At 39.8% G+C, this 24737-nt stretch overlaps 2 protein-coding genes across 2 annotated transcripts; one reads left to right on the top strand and one right to left on the bottom strand.

Moving 5' to 3' along the window:
* Positions 1-7914: 7914 nt before the first annotated feature.
* On the bottom strand, positions 7915-8232 carry LOC308676355 (ribonuclease pancreatic-like; the record flags this gene model as incomplete). The annotated part of the gene is made up of 1 exon (XM_081342165.1): positions 7915-8232. One exon carries the CDS (start codon positions 8230-8232, stop codon positions 7915-7917), a length of 318 nt encoding a protein of 105 aa, XP_081198291.1.
* A 12920-nt stretch (positions 8233-21152) lies between these two features.
* Positions 21153-21917, top strand: LOC308676354 (olfactory receptor 6M1-like; the record flags this gene model as incomplete). Its single annotated transcript, XM_081342164.1, has 1 exon — positions 21153-21917. One exon carries the CDS (start codon positions 21153-21155, stop codon positions 21915-21917), a length of 765 nt encoding a protein of 254 aa, XP_081198290.1.
* Positions 21918-24737: the final 2820 nt, after the last annotated feature.

Raw genomic sequence — 24737 nt, 5'->3', positions numbered from 1 at the left:
GAAGGATGAGAGATCTTTCATTATGTGTTTATTATCACTTTGACCTCAATGAAGCCTTTATACTGTAAGATAACAAAACAATTCCCCAATTCCAAAGGTGGGGTCAAAAATGTTATCAGTTTAGAATCCTTACATAGCAGCAAGGGACCCAAGTCCACCCCCCCCAAGAATTCTGTTGACTCTTATCTAGCACCAATATGCTTTACCATTAGTAGATCAAATTCTTGTGTATAGTTAACATGTAGTAAACGTTTAGTGAATTTGAACTCAACTCCTATTCCTGATTACTTGTGCCTGACAATTGCTCACTAGGATGGAAAAAGTCCAGAGAGCTTTACCTTGCAATAACTTCATCCTCACATAGTTATCTAACTACGTATGTCTAATGTCAGTTTGGTCCTGCACCATATATGACTATTATCAATATATAAAACTTCAGACGGGAAGGTGGGAGACTTTTTTCATCATATATCAGGGCTGGTGGCCCATAGATGAGCCAGGAAGTAGAAAGGGCTGGACAAACTCAACAGCTCAGTCTGAACCAGAGTGACATTGTCTTCCAGCTCAGGGGGGATATTGGAATCAAAAACTTCATAATTCCATGTTGTTCCATTGTCACTTTGTCCATGTTGCACTGATCCTGGCCATGCCACTGGCTAGCCAAATGCAGAAGAAAGGAACAGTACCACTCTAACCCTTTTCTTCCTTGTGTTGTCCAGATTGAGTGCCATAGTTACCACCGTGGGACCCATTTGGCATCCATTCTCACTCTTGCAGAGACTCTCGTGCTGGCTAATCACATAAAATCCTACCAGACTAAATCCAGCAATGTGTGGATTGGATTGCATGACATTAGACATGTAAGTAACTAGAAACACTGTATTATTCTGTTCAACCCATGTCCTCTAATGCTTTATACCTTGCATGACATGTAATTAAAAGTATACTCTCCTTTGAGTTGAGTTTGATTACTCCATGCAGTCTAACCAATGGAGCTTCCTTAATAGTATGAAAATGTCTTCTAGTATGTTTCAATCTAGTCTATAGCCCTGCAAATTCCTTGTTGGCAGCCTGGCCTTCTGATAGATGATGGAAGTTCTCTGAGTTCTACAGAGAAATTATTGAGTCTGTCATTTGTAGCTCTATAACTGTCTGGTTGGGCACAGCAACCAAACAGGACAGATACAGACTTCAAGAGATAGTTAGGACTGCAGAAAAAACAATTGCTACCAGCCTGCCTTCCATTGAGGACCTGTATACTGCACAAGCCAGAAAGAGGGCTGAGAAAATATCTACCCCTCACATCCTGGACATAAACTGTTTCAATTTGTCCCCTCACGACAACGCTACAGGGCATTGCATGCCAAAACAACTAAACACAAAGAGAGTCCCCCCCCCATGCCATCACTCTACTAACCACCCAATTCCAGCATTGTCTTGTGCCTAAAAATATTTACCTATGTAGAAGGCTGTATTACTATCATCCTTCTCACCTTCTCCTCTTTCTTATTTTCTTTCTCATCAACTCATCTCTCCTACTACCTTCTCCTATTGGTATCTTATGATTTATAATTGTATCTTATGATTTATGGTCTATGGCTTACCCCTTTGTTGTTTGTATGGACACTGAGAGCACTGGAGACAAATTCCTTGTGTGTCCAATCACACTTGGCCAATAAAAGAATATTTGTATCCCTATGACACAGAATGAGGAATTGTGGAAAAATTCAGAATTCCTTCCACCAATGAAGGATAGAATCTTCATGATAATTCAGAAGTCCTTGTTTTTCTGTTGAACTGTTTGTCATGCCTTGGTCTTCTGAGTGTTCCTCTCTTTATTTCATTCAGTGATAACTCATCTTTTTTCTCCGTGTTCTTTCATGTATTTCTGGTTTACATTTTTAGATTCTCAGGAGCAAACTTTATACAGTTCTCTCCTTTTCCAATCATACAGTTCTTCAAATATGATTTGTCCTTTTTTGGAATCAGTTTTCAAATAGTTTTTAACATTTCTGTGTGGAAATGCAAGCACATATCTCCTAACAATGCATTTTGCACATACATTTTTAGGGAGACGCATGATTTGAGAATACTTGAATGTCAAGATATTGTCAATAAAGCCAATCTCTGTCTAATGCTATGGTGTAGTGATAATGTGAAGATTTATTCCAGTGTTTCTCAGTCTTGGCAGGTTGTAAATGTATAGACCAGAGCTTTTCAACCTTTTCACCCATTGTACCACTTTTAGGATATGGCAACATCCGAGTACCACCAGTCGCCTAGCAAGGTGTCAAAAACTTGATGACAAAAAATGGAAAAAAGTAATGAAGTACAGGTAGTCCTTGACTTACAACAGTTCACTTAGTGACTGTTTGAAGTTACAATGGGACTGAAAAAAGTGCCCCCCAAGCCACAGCTGAGCAAGACACCTGCCTGCCTACCCAGCGGCACTCTTCCTTCTGTCCAAAGTTTTCATTGTGAGCATTTCTGTTGAGGATTAGCAGTGGGGGTGGGGTGGGGGTGTTTGGTTTTTATTCCCCCCACTCTGCTGGGTGGTTGCAGCAGGTTTTGGTCACTTCACATGGCCCTGGGACACCGTGACCATCATAAATCAGTTGCCAAGCATCTGAATGTAAATCACAAGCCCCTGGGGATGCTGCAACATTCCAGCTGATAGGCGCTTCTTCTGGGCTCAGAAGGGCCAGGATCAGCGCCGAGCTCCAGCTGCAGCCTGGCGCTGATTCTGGTGCTTCTGCTGAGCCTTGACAGCCCTGCAGCTCCAGCTGTCTCTGTTCTGAACCAGCCCCTTCTGGCCTTGTAATAAGGCAAACCCCTATTCAGAAAGAAGAGACTGGAGAGCGTCCAAGGCTGAAAAGCGTTTGCCAAGATTTAATAGTCAATTAACAAAACAAGAAACCAAAACTCCGGAACTTGAATCCTCAAGCAGAAGGGTTGCTTTCAGCAACCAGCCCCTCCCCAAACACTCCTTTTATTGAGAGCTCAGGGCGTGGTCTCCCTGTGCCTCCTCCCGAGGAGACCCGCAGCCTTTTTCTGCTTAGTCCTGCTCGACTGCCTCCTGCGTCGGGCGTCCTTGAACAGGGCCAGCTGTGGGTCATCATCCTCCGCACTATCGGGCTCACGCAGCTGAGAGGAGGTCCCCGGCTGGGAGCTCTGCCAAGCCTGCAAGCCATCATCAGCCGGTTCGTCACCCACACACACCTCCTCCCCCTCATCTGAGTCATCCGACACCTCTGAGCCGGCTGCCGAAACCACAGGCTGGCCCTGAGTCACAACAGTCTCTTGCTCAGGCTTGTGTGGTGCTGCCACCAGTTCAGCTCATTCCCCTCCCCTGCTACTTTTCTAGGATGGTCACATATTACCTGCCAGGTGCCAATGTACCACAGGTGGTACCCGTACCACTGGTTGAAAAGCCCTGGTATAGACTAACTCCCAGTGTCATGTCTCCAGCATAGAGTTTGTATTTGTATATGCTGTTATTGTTCTGTAACACGTGTTGAGCTCCATATAGTGACTAAAGACAAACCTTTCATTGTTTAGAAAGTTGGTTTTAGTAATCTTTTGACCCTACAGAGTACCCATCCTCACTCATTCTGGAAAAAAAAAGGGGGGGTGCATCCTGAGAAGCCAGACTTCATTTTCTAACATTCAGAAGAAACAGAAGCATTTGGAAGAACCCAGCCTAATCCATGATGCATATTCATCAGAGGACAAAATCCGTGTTCCATATGTATAGCATCGCTGGTGAGACGTGAACTTTATCTGCATTTGCTAATTGTTATGCTCACCAGCAACTCTTTATTTTGCATTCAGGTTCTTATTGTATGTATTTCTATTTTTCCCAATTTCAAACTCATCCTATTCCTTCAATAAAGCATCAAGATATATGCACACAGTCTGGTTTGTTGAAGGATAGATGGGTTTAGCTGCATGTCAATCTACACACAGGGTAATGTGTAGTGAGGACAGAATATCCAGAGTTCCCCAGCCAGTATGGAAAAGAGCCTGCAGGTCAGATTGCAACATTTTTCACCCTTGGCTTCACTAAATCAAAGAAAATAGAGTAGATGCATGAAGCGCCAAGCTAATTGCACTCAATGGGACTGCCTATGTGAACCCAGCTGCAGATAGACCTACAAAGCTCAATGGGAAACTAAGGACTAGCCCTAAACTCTGTCTTGGGTGGTTGAGGACAGGTTTTCCAGTGTTGAATTTGAAGATTTCTTTGTTTCATCATTAAGGACATCCTGTTAACCTTACCTTTCAGCCTATTATAGGGTTGTTTTTTTTAATTAGAAAACTTAGTGTTGTACTGAAAGTTTAAGACAGGAATAGTGGACTCTATGGAAAATCTTGGAGATTTTAGTAATGGAAAAAAGTGAATTCTCGTCTTGACAGTATAGGAGAGTAAGAAACTGAACATCTAAATGTAAGGTCCCTAAAGGAGGAATATATCTAGTTGGATTGATTTGATTGGTCAGGACTCTCAAGGGAGTGGAATGTGATAGAGGGAAGGATTGAGTTATAAGTGAGAAGTCAAGAGGGCATTCCAAGGTCCCGAGTGGTTCTCTTGGGTTGTCCAGATATTGGGTAGAACTTGAAGAGTCCCAATAAGAATTTCCAAATATTTCCACAAGTGTTATATGGAACTCTTGAACCGTCGTTAGTTATTAGATGGTTTGAAGCAGCTTTCCAACTTCCAGGATAATTTGCAATTTGACTCCACTAAATATTAGAGCATAGAATAACAGAGTCGGAAGGGACCTTGGAAGTCATCTAGTCCAACTCCCCGCTCGAGCAGGAGAACCTATACCATCTCAGACAAGTGACTGTCCAGCCTCTTTTTGAAAACCTCCAGTGATGGAGCACCTACAGTTTCTGAAGGCAAAGCATTCCATTGGTTGATTGTTCTCAATGTTAGGAAATTTCTCCTTAGCTCTATGTTTCTTCTCTCCTCAATTAGTTTCCATCCATTGGTTCTTGTCTTGCCTTCTGGTCCTTTGGTAAATAGTTTGCCCCCTTTATCTTTGTGGCAGCCCTTCAAATATGGAACACTGCTATTGTGTCATCCCTAATCCTTTTTGCTGAATGGAATGGAAAGAAAAAGTATAAGGTACATTTTGAGTGTTAATCAGTCACAGCAATACTCTGTATTGAGAAGCAATCAGTTTATTATGCAAGTGTGCAGAAGATTTATATCTCCACTACCAGTAAGATTCAGGTTTAGCATCAGATTAATTCTGAGAAGCTGAGAGGATAGGAAGAGAGGACAGCTATGTTGCTAACTATCGACCTTATAGAGAAAGAGGATGGAATGAGCTCACGCAAATTGGAAGTGCAAAGTCACTGGCTTCAGAACTACGTGTCCAGATCTATTTAAAGAGATATTTTTTTGTTAAAATACATTTTCCTTTCAAAAGCATGCTTGATATAATTGAAATGAAGAGATAAAGCAAAGTTGAGCTGAATTCTTGGTCCAAGTTTCCATGGTCGTCTTTAGGTGATGGGAGGCCTGTTTCTCATACAATGCTACCGAAGTGAACAGGAACAAAGTTGTCACAGGTAACACGAATGCGTCTTGTCTGCGGGATTCCTTGATAGTTACAGCGATAAGGAGGAGAGCCACCGGTTTGCTTGCAATCAACCAAATTGAAAGAAAATCTGCTGGTAATGGGAGCTGGGCTCCCGATGTTTTGGCAGATTTTTTGGACCAAGTAGTCAGGCGCATTGATAAAGGTGTTATGGGGTTTGCAACGAGGATTGGTCATGCGCCGAAACCGCATCTGGTTTTCACAATACAAGTTGGGGTTGAGAGGTGGGTATTGACTATTGTTGTCAACGTGCTTATTCTTGAATGCTACCCAGGTTTGCCCTTGGCTTGGCAAGACCAGCAGAGTCCCCAAAAGAAAAGCCAGGGAGACCACCAGCAAGCAGGAGATCTTGGAGGCGAGCATGATGGGAGACTCCAGGGATCTGTAGAAATCAGAAGCAGAAAAGACGGTGAACATGCTGAGTGATTCTCTGGCACTTTCACCCAACGTTAAGAATTCTCAGGTATTGACAAGACATGCAGTTGAGCTGTGGGCCCTTGTGCTCTGAGCACTGAGTGGTCTTCTTATCTAGTACGAGATGAAATATCTGTGTGTATACAGGTTGTCCTCGAGTTACAACAGTTCACTTACTGACTGTTCAAAGTTACAATAGCACTGAAAAATGTGACTTACGACAGTTTTTCACAATTATGACCTTTGAGCATCCCCATGACTAAGTGATCAAAATTCAGATGTTTGGAGACTGGTTCCTATTTATGACCATTGCTGGGTCCCAAGGTCAGGTGATTAACTTTTGCGACCTTCTCACGAGCAAAGTCAATGGGGAAGCCAGGTTCATTTATCAACCGGGTTACTAACTTAACAATTGCAGTGAGTCACTGTGGCAAGAAAAGTTGTAAGATGAGGCAAACTCACTTAACTAATGTCTCACTTAACAACAGAAATTTTGGGCTCAGTTGTGGTCATAAGTTGAGGACTACCTGTATTTGTATGTGTTTGTGTCTATATATAAACAAACAAGCACTTACCGGTAGATAAATAGAGATACGGGTACACAAAGAGAGACATTTATACATATTCACAGAGAGACTTACAGTATGCATTAGGTCTAGTCGCTATATAGTAGCTAGTTTCCATTTCAACGATTGTGAATGGATCACCAGGAGAATCTCATTGGAGAAGGTGGATCAGAATGGAAATGGTGATTGCACATCTACATAGGAAGTCCCATGGAGTGCAATTAGCTTGGCTTTCCATGCATTAACTCCCTTCTCTTAAATTTAATGGAGACAACTTTCAGTAAACATGGAGATCTTCTGAACTTTTTGTAGGGAAGTTCACTTTTCAGATGAATGGGATTGTTTAATAAATAAACTGAGACATGAAGAATATGGCATTGCAGAGTCTTATTGCAACACCTGAAATCAAGATGCAGATGTTTCTTTCTTCAATAGGACTATTTTTCTCTTTAAACAGCAGAATGGCAGGAAGTAACCTGAGATCTAAATGTTGCTGAGGGAAGAGTGAAAAAAAAGAGCATAGAGTACACTTTGAAACTTAATCGGGAAGAACAATGTTCTGTATTTTTTAAAAAGCTGTTTATTATGCAAATGTGTAGACAGATTTATAACTCTACTACCAGTTAGATTCAGATTTAGCTTCAGATTAATTCTGAGAAGGTGCAGAGAACAGGACGAAAGGGCAACTGTGTTGCTCACTATGGACTGTATAAAGAAGAAACAAGAGGCGGGGCACGTAAATTAGGATCCCAAAGCTGCTGGCCTCAAAACTATAGGTCCAGATCTATTTAAGGACAGATTTTTTGTTAAAATACATTTTATTTCAAATGAATGTTGATATAATTGAAGAGATAAAGCAAAAGTGAGCTGAATTCTTGGTCCAAGCTTCCAGGGTCGTCTTCAAGAGATGGGAGACAAGTTTTACTTCTCTGCTTCTCATACAATTCGAACGAAGTGAACGGCCACGCAAGTGTCACAGGTTACCCCAAAGCATCTTGTCAGCACGTTTCCTTGATCGTTGCAAGAATAAGGCAGAGAGCCACCGATGCAAGCAATCAACCAAGTTCAAAATAAACTGTACTGTGGATAAGGGCAGTTCATTGCTAAGTCTGGACATTATAGAGAAGGTAGGAGGCCTTGCAGAGCCTCAGAACCTCATGTCCAGATCTATTTAAAGAGAGAATTTTTGTTAGAAGACTTTTCTTTTCAAAAGCACACTTGATATCATTGAAGGGAAGAGATAAAGCAAAACAGAGCTGAATCATTGGTCCACGACTGCAGGGTCTTCTTCAGGAGATGGAAGGAGAATTTCACATCTTTGCTTCTCATAGAATTTCAATGAAGTGAACGGGCTCATAATTTTCACAGATTATATGAACGCGACTTGACAACACGGTTCCTCGATAGTTGCAGGAAAGGGGAGGCAAGCCACTAGTATACCAGCAATCGACCAAATTGAAATTAAATCTGCTGGTAATGGCAGATGGTCCCCTGATGTATTGGCAGAGTTGTTGGACCGTGTGGGCAGGGGCATTGATAAAAGTGTTGCGGGGTTTGCAAAAAGGACAGGTCAACCCTCGAAACCGCATCATGTTTTCACAATATAATCTGGGGCTGATAGGTGGGAATGGACTATTGTCCATGTGTTTCCGCTGGAATTCTGCCCAGTTTTGCCCTTGGCTGGGCACGGCCAGCAGACCCCCCCCAAATAAAGGCCAAAGAGGCTATCAGCAAGCAAGAGACCTTGGAGGCGAGCATGGTGGGAGACTGCAGGAATCTGCGGAGATTAGAAGCAAATGAGAGGTGAATTGTAGCAGATGACCAGGCTGACCCTTAGGGAGGGGTCAACCTGTCATTAGTCTTGGGTCTCTTCATGCCCATAGGAGATCCAGGTCCAGCCCGCCTTGAATTTCATTGACTCTTATCTACTGCCAATTTGCTTTGACCGCTAATAGTTAAGATTTTTGTAGAGAACTTAAGCTTGCAATAAACCTGTATGTTCATTTGAACTGCCTGGACTTCCAGATTTTTCTGCACTTGACATGACTATTCTAAGGGATCCTCTGACTTCCTCATTTAACATTAAAACTTCTCAGGTAATGGCTACATATGCAGTTGAGCTGTGGGCCCTTGTGATTTGTGCACTAAGTGGTCTCCTTACCTAGTTCTAAATTAAATATTTGTATGTGTGTGTGTCTCTCTCTCTATACAAGTAGTCCTCACCCTATGACCACAGCTGAGCCCAAAATTTTTATTGGCAAACAAAGCAGTTGTTAACTGAGTTTTGTCCCATTTTATGACCTTTTCACTGCAACTGTTAAATAAATCATGCAGATGTTAAGCGAATTGGGCTTTCCCCATTGATTTGGTTGTTGGAAGCCAGCTGGGAAGATTACAAATGGTGATGATATGTGCAATTGTCATAAATACATGTCAGGTGATCACCTGACCTTGGGGATGCTGCAACGGTCAGCAGCGTGAATACCGATCATAAGTCACTTTTTTTCACTGCCATTGTAACTACAAAAGGTCACAAACCAAATGGTTGTAACTTGGGGACTTACCTGTACAAATGCATACAGATACATAAATAGAAATTCAGATACACAGACAGAGACATTTATACAAACAGACAGAGATATTTTTATCTGTATTCAATATTTCCTCTAGGTGATGCAGAACTGAAACGAAATTTCCAATCTATCTAAGAGCAGGCTAGAAAAATCAAATCTTAGAGTAAGAACATTCTGAATAGGAACACACCTGAGCCCAAAATTTCTGTTGCTAAGTGAGACATTTGTTAAGTGAATTTTTCCCCATTTTACGACTTCTGCCACAGTTGTTAAGCAAATCTGGCTTCCCCCTTGACTTAGCTTATCAGAAGTTCACAAAAGATGATCACAAAACCCTGGGACACTGCAGCCGTCATAAATATGAGTCAATTGCCAGGAGTCTGAATTTTGATCACATTATTCTGGGGATGCTGCAATGGTTGTAAGTGTGAAAAACGGTCATAACTTTGAACGGTCACTAAACAAACTGTTGTAAGTTGAGGACTATCTGTAATAAACTTCCTTAGAAGCTCGAATGAGAAGACTATGACTTGAAATATTACAGAGATAACATGCCAAGGAAACGGTAGTTAAAGAAAGATATACTTGGTCAGGCTGAAGGAAGACACCAAGCAGTGAGTCGGGCAATGCATTGTATTATTGATACAGGTAGTCCTCGAGTTATGAGTGTAATAGAACCTGCCCATTCCACTTGTAACTCAAAAACTCGTAGAATGAATCTCGTTCGAGGTACAAGATCATTCCCTTGCTTGTTAAAATGCATGCGGCTGATTAAGCAAACACGAGGTATCTCAGGGTGGGGAAGGCCATGGAGGGCCTAGTGCTGGAACAGGCCCCCAAGGCCTCCCCAACCCGCCAAGATACCTCATGCTTCTTCCTCCCTTCCTGCCGTGCCGGACTCACCTCTCTGTCGTCTGCTCTCTGCCACCCAGATTTGAGGCCGGGGAACGCTTCTGCAACCCCCCCTCCAATGGCCTGATCCAGGCTCCGGAGGCCTTTTCCAAGCTTGATTGGGCTGTGGGGGGGGGCGCTGCTGCAAAAGCATTTGCTTCCTACCCACAAGAGATCTAAGGCCAGCCCACTTTGAATTCATTTCTAGTCTTAGCTCCCACTAATTTCCCTTGACTGTTAGTAGTTCAGATTCTTGTAGAGAGCTTAAGCTTACAATAAATCTGTGTACACCTTTGAACTGCCTGGATCTCCTGATTTCCCTGATGCTTGATAATTATGTCCCACCAGAAGGAATGGAAAGTGAAGGTAAAGAAAGAGGCTGCTGAACAGAAGTTGTTTCAAAAACCCACAGTGTGTGGAGTTATTCTAAGAAGAGTTGCAAAAAGGTTTGCCTGATGAAATGATGAAGTGAAAGAGGTTCCGGTTGAGGAAAAAAAATGCATCTAAGGAATGATTTTTGCTAAAATGAGAGAAGGATGCTAAGTAATGTGTTTGGAAAGGAGAGTTGACAAGAAGGTGGTCAAAGGAAGGAAGGAAGGAATGGTAAGACGAAAAATATTGTCAGCTCCACCAGGTAGACCAAAGCAGAAAACCAATTAGGGAGGTATCTGTCTGAGATACCTCCAAGTGTTTTCTCATTGTTTTGGTCTTAAAAATGGTTTCAACACTTTTGCTTAGGGCTTTGGTTATTTTCCTGCATCTTTCCATCAGGATAAACTTCTTCATCTTCTATTATGTTCTCATCATACGCTAAATAATAATAATATTTGCTGTCTGTCTGCAAAGAGGCAGAAAACAAGATGAAGTAATTTTTAGAGAAATAAAACTAAGATTTTAAAAGTTGGGAACTAGAGAGACCTAGAGAAAAATACAGATGACAAAGGAGAGGAGCAATATAAACTCAACTTGCCATTGCAGAATGAAGCAGAATATTGTAATATTGGTTATTCTATCATCTATCTATCTATCAATCATCTGCCTGCCTGCCTGCTATCTATCTATCTATCTATCTATCTATCTATCATCTATCTTCTCTAAAAAAAATCATATAGTTACCCATCTTTGGATGGTTTGCAATGTATCAAAGAATATTTTTGAACAATGAATTCTCTTGTTTGTTTGCAGTCTTAAAATGGGTGTCTGTGCATAATGTGGTTGCTGACTGTAATGAAATCAGGTTAGAAGGTCTGTCAGGGCCACAGAAATGGTCCATGTGGATGGGTTCAGTCCTGGGACCTCAAGTTGTCCACTTCTATATTTCCCAAGGTTGAGATTTTGTTTCCTGTTTTGATATAAGCTCTCCCTCTCACTGACAGAAGGAGATTTCTGGGAGCTTCTGGAAGCCAGAGACGTCCAGTCTATTTGAGTGTCTTACTTACTTTTCCTCTGGGATCAACAACTGTTTTGGCAGACAAGAATAGGCTATTACTTTGACCTCCCCATTGTAATGAATCTGTGAATGTGTTGTTCTGCTTTTTAAGGTCAAACCCTGATCTCTCTTTGCATGTTGATCTGGACTTTACTCTAAACCATGTAGTGTGCTTGGGTAGCTTTCCCGTCACTTATCTCAAATGTTTACCCTTTTTGGCAGAGAAAATTGCTATCCTAGCTTGCCTAACTGAAACCTTCTCATGTTTATTTCCTAAAGATATAATTGATGAGAAACTAAAAATGAGCCTGGTTACCACCCATGGTTTTCCTTGATAATTATCTTTCTTATTAGATCTTTGTTCTCCCTGACTTCCAAGAACCCAAGGAAATTTAGATAAGAATCATGCTTTATTTTATCCCTATCACAATAAATCTGGGAAGTGTGCTGGCTGAAAATGATTGGCCCAAAGCCATGGAGGGAACATGGGGGTACGGAATCCTGGGTCTCCCCAGGCTTAATCCAACTTCTGATGTGAATTGGGCTGAGAGAGAATAGATGGCCCAAGGTCACTAAGAGGACTTTCATGTGTAAGGCGGGACTAGAACTTACATTTTCTAGTTTCTAGCCAGATACTTTAACCTCTACACCAAAATCTAATGATCTATTAATAAATAATGAACTATGGTTAAACCCAGAATGATTGCCAAAGACACAGTACGGTCCAGGTAAATATGTGAGGGAGAGGAAAGGAAGTATACAGGTACACTCTGAGCCAAAATGAAGCCTCCAACTACTCTGTATACAAAGAAAGAAATCTACTTCATTAAGAGATTCACCAGGTACATGGATATAATTCTGTATCACTACTGCCAGCTAGATTCAAGTTTACTCCATGAGTAATTCTGAAAAGTTTGTGAGGATAGGAAGAAACCACGGCTGTTTTGCAAACTCCAGAGCATATAGAGAGAAAGGATCAAAGAGCTATGTGTGGAAAGTAGCCTTAGAACAGTGTAGATCAAAGTGGTTTCATACTTACCCTCCTGGTGGAAAAAAAAAAGTCAACGTGTAGAAGCTTTCCTTAGAAAAGTAGTGAAAGTTTGGGTTTCTTCTGATAACTTTTGTTTAGAGAGTTCCTATTTATATCCTAATCTCTATGTTTCATTTCAGAATACAAGCCATAGAATGAAGCCTCTTGAGCTTTCATCACTGGGAATGGGTCGAGAGACTTTTATGAAGGCATGTCCAGGTGGTTATAACTCATACCTGATCCTCCCATTTCTCCATGGACTTTGTCTTCTATGTGGAGTGTCTCCTTTCTCTTCTTTACAGTTACTTTTCACTAGAAGGATGAACTGATCTTTTAAGGAGAAGGTGGGTCTGAGAGGAGATGAATGGAGACGGTTTTCCGAAAATCCATATCCTTTGTGTTGCTGAGAACTGTGTGTGTGCAGACCACTGTCCTAAAAGTATTTGGGGCCCGAAGGGAAGCAAACTACCATATGACTTAATTTTAATGACAATTTAATTAAAATTTAATCAAACCAATAGAATATATTCTATATGGTTCTGTTTCATAGATATAATCATTTCTCCATATACAGTCTTTGAAATTACAACTTAGGGACCACTTTTAAAAGAGCTCTGGACTTTTCAGGTTACTCTGGGTTCTTAGTGGTTTCCATGAGAATGCTAACTTTTTTTTTTTTACAAATTTTATTGATTTTCTAATATTGCATTCACATATTTGAAAAGCAGCATGGTGACTGGGTAGTAGTAATTCAATTACATACAGATAAGACCTGGCTCTTCGAGCTCTCTGGCCCAGGCTGAGAATTTTAATTTTAATTTAATTTTAATTTTAATTGGGGTTTTTACTTTTGTTCAGGGATTGATTCAGTTGTTCTGAATTGTTTGTCTTCTCATCCAACTGTTCTTTTTCTAGGTCCTCTAGTTCCTTTTGTGTTGTATAAGAAACCTTTTCCTTTTCCCAAATTGTCGATATCTTTTCTGGATTTTCAAATGTCAATATTTGTTGAATTGTAGATTCTTCTGTCATAGTATTTGAAAGTTTCATTTTTTCTATTATATTTTGTATAGATGGTTGTTTAGCTGTGGTCAAAGTTTGGGCTTTCATATCTGGACTGTCTTCTTGTTCCTTCACATAGCCTCTTAGTATTTCATTGGTAGTGGTAAGAGTTTGAATTAGTGTTTTCAACATAGCGAGAGTTTGTTGATCTTCATCCATAAAGAAATTTTGTTCCTGGCCTTCTTTCATATTGATATTTTAAACTGAAGGCTTTACACTTAGAAAATCCATGAGAGATTTTTTTCCTAGTTAGGGAACACAGAGCCTTTCACAGCTGTTGTTTCAGAGCTCTCAAGGTTATGTATCTTATCTATTTCCCTGGGGAGTCAACCAGGCCTCTTTTAAACTTTCCCTTTGAGTCCCAAAGTTATCTTATTTATTTATTTATTGAATTTATATACCGCCCTATTCCCAAAGGACTCAGGGCAGTTCACAGGGCAAGCTAAAAACAATACAAAAAGAGAGAATAAAATACAATTAAATTAATACAAGCCCACAAAATTAAGATAACATTAAAATTGAAATTTAAAATTAATTTAATTTAGTTTAATTTAATTTAATTTAATATAATTTAAAATCCCTCAGTCCAGGCCAGACAATTCAAACAACCAGGTTTTTAAGTCCCGGTGAAACGAGCGAAGGTCGGGGGCAGTCCGAAGTTCCATCGGCAGTTCATTCCAAAGGGCGGGCGCACCCACAGAGAACGCCCTCCCCCTGGGAATCACCCGCCAGCAATCTCTAACCGGCGGAACCCTAAGGAGGCCCTTTTAATCTTTTCAGTTTTTCTTTTTTTTATAAGAAGAAACCCAGATTTCCAACAGAAGTAAATAATGAAAAATAAGAAATAAAAAAATCTTTCAGTCTACATGCTTTAAGAAATAAAGTTCCAATTGAGATTCAGTTACTTTTCCAACGTTTAAAATGCCCCTGGGTATTTAGTCACCGCTCTTTCTGGAGGGAGGGCTAAAGTCCCCCTTCCCTCGCCGCAGGGGGGGAGAATGCTTAGCAGCTTAAGGAGGTACAGAAAGCAATTAGGGTGTAAAAGAGGTAGATCTCACCCAGTCTCTTCTGCACTGCTTTAAGAGTTGCCTGGTGGAAAATGTGACTTCGGCTGTTCACAGCCTAGGGATGAGCCACAATGGCCGGTCCTTTCATCTGCCAGTTTCGAGGGATCACCAGATGGCTCTCCTGTGATCCAGTGAGTGCCCCTCCTTGCTGGTTGCCTCTTTGGGGCAACTTTTGGCCCTTTTCAGGGCCCCCCAGTGATGTAAAACTGGACGGGAGAGAGAGAGCAAGTTTCCCAACCATCCATAGTGGCTGTGGGGCAAACCAGAAGTCGAGAATGGAATGAAGCCTCTTAAGCTTTTATCACTGTGTATGGGTCAAAAGACTTTTATGAAGGCATGTTACTTTTCACTAGAAGGATGAACTGATCTTTTAAGGAGAAGGTGGGTCTGAGTGGAGATGAATGGAGACTGTTTTCCAAAAATCCATATCCTCTGTGTTGCTGAGAACTGTGTGTTTGCAGATCACTGTCCCAAATGTATTTGGGGCCAGAAGGGAAGCAAACTACCATATGACTTAATGGATATAATCATTTTTCCATATACAGTCTTTGAAATCACAACTTAGGGACCACTTTTAAAAGAGCTCTGGACTTTTAAGGTTACTCTGGGTCCTTAGTGGTTTCCATGAGAATGGTCACTTTTAGTCTCCCCCTAAATGTCTTTCCGACCAAATATGGGTGCTGAAGTATAAAATGAATTGAATTTCCTTAAGCTCTCCAAACTCTTGAGCTTAACAACTTGATGAAGTTTTAGATTGTTCATCAACACCCAACAATTATTACATGACTAAAAATTAGTAAATACTACTTTAACTAATAGTATTATGGGGGTCATTTGCCCAGATTCACCTGGTACACCAGTTGCACCCCTTTCTAGACTGAGATGCCCTACGTACAGTCACCCACGCACTCGTTACCTCCCGTATAGACTACTGTAATGCTCTCTACATGGGGCTGCCCTTGAAGACCACCCGGAGGCTTCAACTGGTGCATAGTGCAGCTGCACGGGTAGTGATGGGAGCACCCCGATACACCCATATTACACCCCTCCTGCGTGACCTGCATTGGCTACCAGTTGCCCTCCGAGTGAGATTTAAGGTGCTGGTTCTTACCTTTAAAGCCCTACATGGCTTAGGCCCGGGATACTTGCAGGACCATCTGCTGCCGGGAACGAATTCCCATCGCCCAGTACGCTCACACAGAGAAGGCCTCCTCAGGGTACTGTCGGCTAGACAATGTCGGCTTGCGACCCCCAGGGGAAGAGCCTTCTCTGTGGGAGTGCCAGCCCTGTGGAACCAGCTCCCCCCTGAGCTTCGGATGGCCCAAGATCTCCAGTCCTTTCGCCGCAGCCTCAAAACACTCCTTTTCCACCTGGCTGACCTAGACTGACAGGGATTTTAATTATATTTACAATTCTAACTTTATTCTTTAATTTATTTTAATTTATTTCAAATTTTATTTTTTAATTTACTGTACAGAGAACTTTAAGTTTTGTTGTTGTTAGCCGCCCTGAGTCCCTCGGGAGATAGGGCGGGATATAAATCCCATTAATAAATAAATAAATAAATAAATAATAGAACTAGGAATAATAATAATAAAAAGTGCTTGGATAGTCCCATCAACTCTTAGGGGTCAGTAATGACCTCTTTGGAGAAAGCTGAATTACATTAACACAGTTAAATACATCTTCCAACTCATACATAGTTCAAAGTAAATCCTGCTCCTTTAAGCCCAGATAATAAAAAGGACTTTACCCTCACATGTCAACAGAAACAGTGAGTTGCTAATATCAAGCTTAACATGGGAAGGTAGGTTTTAAAAAGCTTTGTGTCTTTTTCCCTAAGTCAACCAATTAATTGCCAACATTCCTTCTATTGATTTGGTCATATTAACCAGCCTTTCAGTAAGACTGGCAGAAAATGGGTTGGTTGTTTTTGAGAAACCTCCCCCCAAACGTTAATGTTTTTAAAAATCAGAAACTTTTCCAAGGACTTTTGGAATTATCCCAACCAAGCTATCAATGCCTGCAGAATGTAGCTTGTGGGGAAGAGCATCTGGCATTGGGCTTCATCCATTTTGAGATTGGAACAACTGCATTCAACTGTCATTTGGTCTCATGTAAGACTGTGATGAGTCTGCATATAGTCAGGAGATTGAACAACTGGCCCTGTGGTGCTGCTGGAACAATATGGAGCTGAATGCACTTAAAACTGTAGAGAGGATAGTGAATTTTAGGAGGAGCTCTTCTATTCTACCAGCTCTTATAGTATTAGACAACACAATATCAACAGTAGAGACCTTCAAGTTTCTGGGCTCTATAATTTCCCAGGACTTGAAATGGACACTTAACATTACAGCCATCATTAAAAAGACACAACAAAGAATGTTTTTTCTGCATCAGATTGGAAGCTCAGAAAGCTCAGATTGCCCAAGGATCTGCTGATACATTTCTATAGAGGAATTATTGAGCCTGTCATTTGCACTTTTTTATGTACACTGAGAGCTTACGTACCAGAGACAAATTTTTCATGTGTCCAATCACACTTGGTCAAATCTATTCTATTCTATTTTACTCCACTCCACTCCACTCCACTCCACTTTACTCCATCCATTCCATTCATAACTTTGATTCAAAGCCCCACTCCCTTTTCCCTTCTGATGAGTGATTCACAACAGAAGATATGAAGCCCTTCCATGGCACACCTAGACATAAATACAGACACACAATAGGAGGAAGGGTAGAAAACAGATGCACATTGACAGAACCCATTAGCTGTTGGTCGTCTCTCCTTCCTGGATGACCCAGATCTATGTGTGGAAAGTAGCCTCAGTGCAGTGAAGTGAGTGTCACATACTTACCTTCCTGGTGAGAAAATTGTCAATGTGTAGAAGCTGTCCTTGGAAGAGAGATGTAAGTTTGGATTTCTTCTGATAACTTTAGTTTGGAGAGTTCCTATTTATATCCTAAGCTCTATGTTTCATTTCAGGATACAAGCCATTGCATGAGGCCACTGATGTAGTTTTCTTCTCAGTGGTACAGAAAATGGTATCACTCTTATCAAGCTCCTACTTTGGACATTCCACCAACTGGAAACAGTAACTCTCATGCTCCTTTAAGCCCAGATAATAAAAAAGACTTTGCCCTCATAGATCAACATAACCAGTAAGTTCCTAACACAGGAAGTTCATTTCAAGAGACTCTATTTATTTTCCTCTAAGCAAATCGGTTCATTGCCAAAGTTCCTGCCATTGACCTGCTCATATTAATTGGCCTTCCAGTAAGACTGGCAGAAAATTGATCCGTTGCTTTCCAGCAGTCCAAAAACTTTATCAATGTTTTTTAAAAATGTAGACCTTTTCCAAAGACTTTTGGAATTACCCCATCCATATGTTTACTGATCCCACAATGTGAGACTTATCCTAAATAACCTAAATACTTTGGCCACCTAATGAGAAGGAAGGACTCACTGGAAAAGAGCCTAATGCTGGGAAAGATTGAGGGCAAGAGAAGAAGAGGACGACAGACAATGAGGTGGTTGGATGGAGTCACTGAAGCAGTAGGCATGAGCTTAAATGGACTCCAGAAGATGGTAGAGGACAGGAAGGCCTGGAGGAACGTTGTCCATGGGGTCGCGATGGGTCGGACACGACTTCGCAGCTAACAACAACAAGAACAAGAAGTCCAAACAGGAAGCTATGTTCACAAGCTACTTGTGTTTCCACAGCTAAACCAGGGAGGTGGGAATTGGTTATGGATTGATAAAGGAGAAGGCAAGATTTGGAAGTAATATTTATACATTTGCTGAATAAATTATTATAAATCAGTGCCATTGTAACCTAACAATCTTAAACTATAATATGCAAACTAACTATAATAACACTTTGAGTCCTATCGCACTTTAACTCACCTTAAAAATAACTAAATAATAATAAATCTTATAAATCTAATACTCATTCAAATGCTAAATGAAACTTTTTGGTCCCATATTTATTCTGGATATAATCAATCCATCTTCTCCATTCCAAAATATATCTTTGTTGCGAATGGTCTTTCAAATATGCTGAGATTTTCGCCAATTCTGCCAGGTTCGAAACTTTTAAAGTCCATTCTTCTATAGTAGGCAAATCCTCCTTCTTCCAATATTGCGCTACCAAAAGTCTTGCTGCCGTTATTAAATTCAGCATCAATTTAGTTTCTATAGCAGTAGAGTCAATAGTAATACCCAGCAAAAATAATTATGGAGAAAATTTTATCTTTTTCTTAAATATCTTCTGCATATTCCACCAAATTTTAATCCAAAAAGCTTTTACTTTTTTACAAGTCCACCATATATGATAATAGGTTGCATCATCACAACCACACCTCCAGCATTTAGGCTGATAATTTGAATACATAGATGCCAATTTCTTAGGATCTAAATGCCATCTATAAAACATCTTATAAAAATTCTTTCTTAAATTTTGTGCCTGTGTAAATTTTACATTTCTGACCCAGATTGTTTCCCAAGTATCCATCGTTATTGGTTCTTGAATATTCTGGGCCCATTTTATCATACAATCTTTAACAAGTTCCGTTTCTGAATCTAATTCTATCAATGCATTATTTCCTTGGTTTGTTCAGGCTTAGAGTTACAACTTTGTCCTGTGCGTAGGTGATCTATGTGAGGCTCTACTGCTCACAAACGAAGATCTGTGGTTAATATATGTAACTTTATATGTGGGTAACATTTTGTTCTATTTGACCAGCTGCAGTGGAACAAAATAATGGTCATTTGGCTTTCTTTCCTTTAGTAAATAAGGAAAGAGAAGAAATAAGAAGAAAAAAGGTAAATAAGAAAAAGAGAAGCTATAAAATAAAAATGAGTGAAAGAAAAAGAAGAAAAAAAAAACAGAATTAGGACTTCTGCCCTTTTTTTAATCAAGTAGTTGCCAGCTTACTTTTTCCCTTCCCTCCTTAACATTTTTTTAACTCCCCAAGTCTATAAACCTCTCAGGTGTGAAAGATTAGGTCCATACAAGAAAGTTCAATTAAATTGATTTATTGCTAAAAGCCTGTGCACAGCAATCTTCTCAACTAACAGTTGGTAACTGCTTAGAATGAGATAAAGTTCAATGGCACTCAAGGGCGGTTGGACTTATTCTGTTGTGGCTACATAGGGATTCTAGGCTGATATCCCTTTTCCCGCCACTTCAATGTTCTGTCATTCCTTCTACTACATAATCATCAATTCAGTCTTTCCTTCTTTCCTTTAATGTTTGTCTGAAGGTACTGAAGATCTCTGGGCAAGACAATTCTTCAATATCAGCTGGAGACTCAAATTCCCCTGACATTATATAGCTAAGTTGAAAATTTATAATAGGTAAGAATGAACCTTCCCAGATGCCTTCTTATAAGTATCTCCTTAATATTTTAGTCTTTATTGAACCCGATGATTGAAGACATAATCTATAGGTAAGTTAAAGATGTCAGTGATTTTGTGTTTAGCTGTATGGGCTGAGAGAATGTGGCTGTCCAAAGCCAACCAGTAGGAACCTGTGGCTGGATCAGAACCTGCTCCTCTTGGTAACTAGTTCAACCCATTACCCACTACATCTCACTGGCTCTCTTTACAACCTCTGATTATAACTTTCTGGCTAATTTCAGTCAAAAGGCTTGCATTTATGACTGAATCAATCCATTTTTTGGGTTGAGATATTACATCTCCAATGCATCAATCAGACAACGTTCATCCCAGATTCTAAACTACAGTAAAATCAATCAGCTGTTGGTCATTCTTTAACTTCTTTTCTTTAGTGTTTTGTAGCCTTTTCATTATTTCTTCACTTATGCTTTCTTAGAGAATCATGCAGCCATCACTGTGATATTACATCACAAAATGCAACCTTTATATTGCCACTCTAAAGTTGGGTGACACTGTAAATCACTAATGAGGAATTTGCCTATACTGTATTTGTTGTGTACTATTTTCTTCTATGTACTCGTGAAGTTAACTGCTTTTTCCATCTAGAATGATTGTTGATCTTTGCAGTTGATCAATTCTTGGGTCGCCACCTAATATACACCAAATAAGTGTGCAGTACCTTGGTTCAATCTCCATAAATTGCTTTAGAACAATTCGTTGCATTAGATTTCAAAGGGGAACTGGTTTTTGGATTTCCAAAATATTAGGAGAGAAATTAATGATTTGTTTTTTTTTAGTGAGGAAGGGTTTCAGGAGGGAAGTACAGTGGCTTATCTGAAGAAACAAAAAAAAAGAAAGAAAGAAACAGCAAGCTCCAACATGAACACTTTGTGTTTATTTTTTTTTCCAAAGCTCAACTTAGACATGAGATCAAGAAATTACAATGGAACAAACATGGAGCAGGTAACAGAATTCATTTTAATTGGTTTCCAGCTGTCTAGGTCTCTGGAAATAGGTGTTTTTACTCTGCTCTTAGTAGTTTTTCTGTTAACACTTGCTGGGAATTTCACCATCATCCTACTGGTAGGCTTCAATCAATGCTTTCGTACCCCGATGTATTTCTTCCTTTGCAACCTTTCCCTCTTGGAGGTCCTTTTTGTCTTGTCCATCACCCCTAAAATGTTGATGAACCTTATATCCAGGAACAAAGCCATCTCTTTCCTAGCCTGTTCTGCCCAGTGCTATTTGTATTTCTTCCTTGGAACCACTGAATTCATCCTCATTGCTGTGATGTCCTTTGACCGCTACGTTGCCATCTGCCATCCACTTCGCTATGCCACCATCATGAACAATTGTCTTTGCATTTGTTTGGTCCTATTCTGCTGGATCGGAGGATTCCTGTCTACCATTGTCTCCTTCTGCTTGATCTTTCAGTTATCATTCTGTGACTCCAACATCATAGATCACTTCTTCTGCGACTACAGTCCAATGATCACCCTTTCTTGCAATGATGTCCATGTCCTTTTGAGTTTAGCCTCCACCCTATCCTCTGTGGTACTCCTCAGCTCTTTGTCAGTCACTGCTGTCTCTTACCTCTACATAATTGTCACCATCTTTCGGATGAAAGCTACCAAAGGTCAGCAGAAGGCCTATTCCACTTGTGCATCTCACATCACGGTGGCTTCCATCTTCTACGGCAGTGCCATTTTTATGTATTCCTTATCTAACAAGGAACGCTCTCGGGATATCCAGAAAGCAGTGGCAGTTCTAACTGTAGTGGTCACTCCACTGCTGAACCCTTTTATTTATACCTTAAGGAATGAGAAGGTCAAGGAGACCATCAAGGATTTTATAAAGAGAAAGAAAATTCCTTTATGAAGAAGCTGGAGGCATCTCCAGCAGGACTGATGCTGTTCGAGGTATGCAAGATTATTTGAGTGGCAAACTGGTAATGGATAGGCTGTTGATTACAAAGGTTTTTGTGAAGTGATTCATCTCCATTTAGGAATTAGAATGGCCAAAAATTAAAAACACCTCCAACATATTTAAATATAAACCATACAAATTAAATAAACACAGTTGGCATTTTTCCAGGTTTCTTCTGGTTTTCTATATTGAACATGTGCTACTGGGTGGCTAGTTTGCCACAGATTCTCAATCTAGATTGATATGTCCTATTTTTACACTCTTCCCAGGGCAGTCTGAGAAGTTTATACTTGCTTTGTTTCACCTGATAAAATCCCAGAGTCACATCTTTAGTTACTGAATGTTGACTCCTAGATTCAAGGACTCAAAATAGAATTATAACTCACCATGAATGTTAAGGTAGATATTTAGCAGTACTCTGCAGATTATTTGATCTTGCATTATTTACATTTATTGTACATTACTATACTAAACATAGTCTTTTCACTAATTAATCTGGTTCACCAACTGCAGTGACTCCTGGACCAGGAAACCTTGTTCATTATGACTCGTGTCTTAGCTCCTGTTTGGATTACTGTAACACTTTGTAGATGGGACTGCTTTAAAGAACACATGGAAGCTGTTGATGGCCCACCGTGAAACTACACAGGCAATTTTTGGCATTCTACATAATAGTCACTGCTCTGTGACCTATGCAGGAGAGATTCAAGGTGCTGGTTGTCACCTATAAAGCGCTACATGGCATAGGGTCAGGCTATTTGTTGGATTGCCTGTCTCCAGTTATTTCTGCTCACCTTACCAGAACTAGCAAGATGAGGAAACTTCAGGTCTCTCCTATCAACCAATGTCAACTTGGTCCTTGCTCTAGAACTACATCTTTTCAGAGATCCAGGTGGTCCCAAGCTTATTAACCTTTCATAAGGCATTGAAGACCTGGCTATTATCCAAGGCATTTGGGTAATTTGCATGAAATTCTGCAAATTCTGCTAGTTGATTGAGGCTTTTTATAAGGTTTTATTTATTTTTTCCATACATACAATAATAATTTTTCAACCAACGTGCTATCTGGGTTTAAATACATATTTAATTCCTAATCCTTTATTCTTTCCTCTAACCATCAGTAAAATAAGTCCCAAGTTTGATAATATTCTGTTTCTTCTTTTTCCTTCAGTCTCATAGTCAATCTGTCCATCTCTGCGCATTCTAGTATTTTTTTAATTATTTCTTCATCTGATGGTATTCCTTCATTTTTCCAATGTTGTGCAAATATTATTCTTGCCGCTGTTGTGACATGTAAAATCAAATATAGGCTTTGTTGTTAATCTTTTCGACCTAATAAAAATAGTTAAGGTTTAAAATCTACATGTTTTCCCAATTATGTATCTTTTCCCAATAATTCTTTACTTTATCACATGTCCACCAAACATGATAATAGGCGCCTGACTTATGTTTTCATTTCCAACATCTATCTGACATATTTTTAAACATTTTTGCTAATCTTTCCTTGCCAGACAAATTTCAAAATTAATGAATTTTAATCTTGAAAACAAATTCTCGTTTTATGGGTATTGTTTGAAATAAAAATAAGATTTTTGGCAATACATTCATTTTCACTGTAGCAATTTTTCCTAATATTGACAATTGCAAATTTTTCCATTTTTCAAAATTCAGTTTAATTTGATTCAATAATTTTGTGTAGTTATCTTCTTTTATTGTTGAACATCTTGCTGTTAAATGTATATCCAAATATTTTAACTAATTCTGTTTTTTCTGACATTTGTTTTTTTTTTTGTCTGTAAGATTTTTAACTATTACTTTAGTTTTTTTCTCTGTTTATTTTCAGTCCTGCCATTTCTATGTACTGTTCTACCTTTCCCAGTAATTTAGGAATCATCTCCAAAGGTTCTTCTAAAATAAATACCAAATCATCAGCTTGTAATTTATATGTTTCGCCTTTTATTTCCAGTCCTTTAATTCCTGTATCTTGTCTGATATTTCTATTTAAGACTTCCAGAGTGGTAATGAATAACAATGGAGATAATTTTTATTTTTATTTTATTTTTATTCCATTTATATCCCGCCCTTCTCCGAAGACTCAGGGCGGCTTACAAGCTTAGCAGTAGCCTTCATTCTATGTATATGCCTGCTTATTAGGGCTTTCACACACACACCCAAGCGGCATTATTACAAAGTCAGCTTAATTGCCCCCAACAATCTGGGTCCTCATTTTACCTACCTCGGAAGGATGGAAGGCTGAGTCAACCTTGAGCCTGGTGGGATGCGAACCTGCACTAATTGCAGGCAGCTGGTGTTACTTAAGGAGGCATTAGCCCACTGCTCCACCAAGGCTACTTGGTGGACATCCTTGCATTGTACCTTTTCTTATCTCATAGTTCTCAGTATAATCTCCATTCACAATCACTTTTGTTTGTTGTATATTGTTTTTATCATGTTTATAAAGTTCTGTCCAAAGTTCATTATTTGTAATTGCTGAGTCATAAATTGCCGGGAAATATTATCAATTGTCTTTTGAGCATCTAGGAATGCCAGTTGTTTCCCTGGATGTAGTTCATAGTATTCTAATACGTCCATTATCACTCTTAAATTATTTTTAATGTGTCTCTTTGGTAGAAATCCATTTTGGTCTGAATGTATAAATTCAATTAGGTATTAGTTGATTGTTTTTATGGTGGTTGTTTTCAACTGTAAATTGAGAATTATATGTTTGAGTTGAACTGTATTATTCAGACGGTTGGTGTAATTATTGTTTGC

This window comes from Vipera berus, assembly GCF_964194415.1.
Source record: "Vipera berus genome assembly, chromosome: W".
NCBI classification, from domain to species: Eukaryota; Metazoa; Chordata; class Lepidosauria; order Squamata; family Viperidae; genus Vipera; species Vipera berus.
This window is presented reverse-complemented; position numbering and strand designations above follow the sequence as displayed.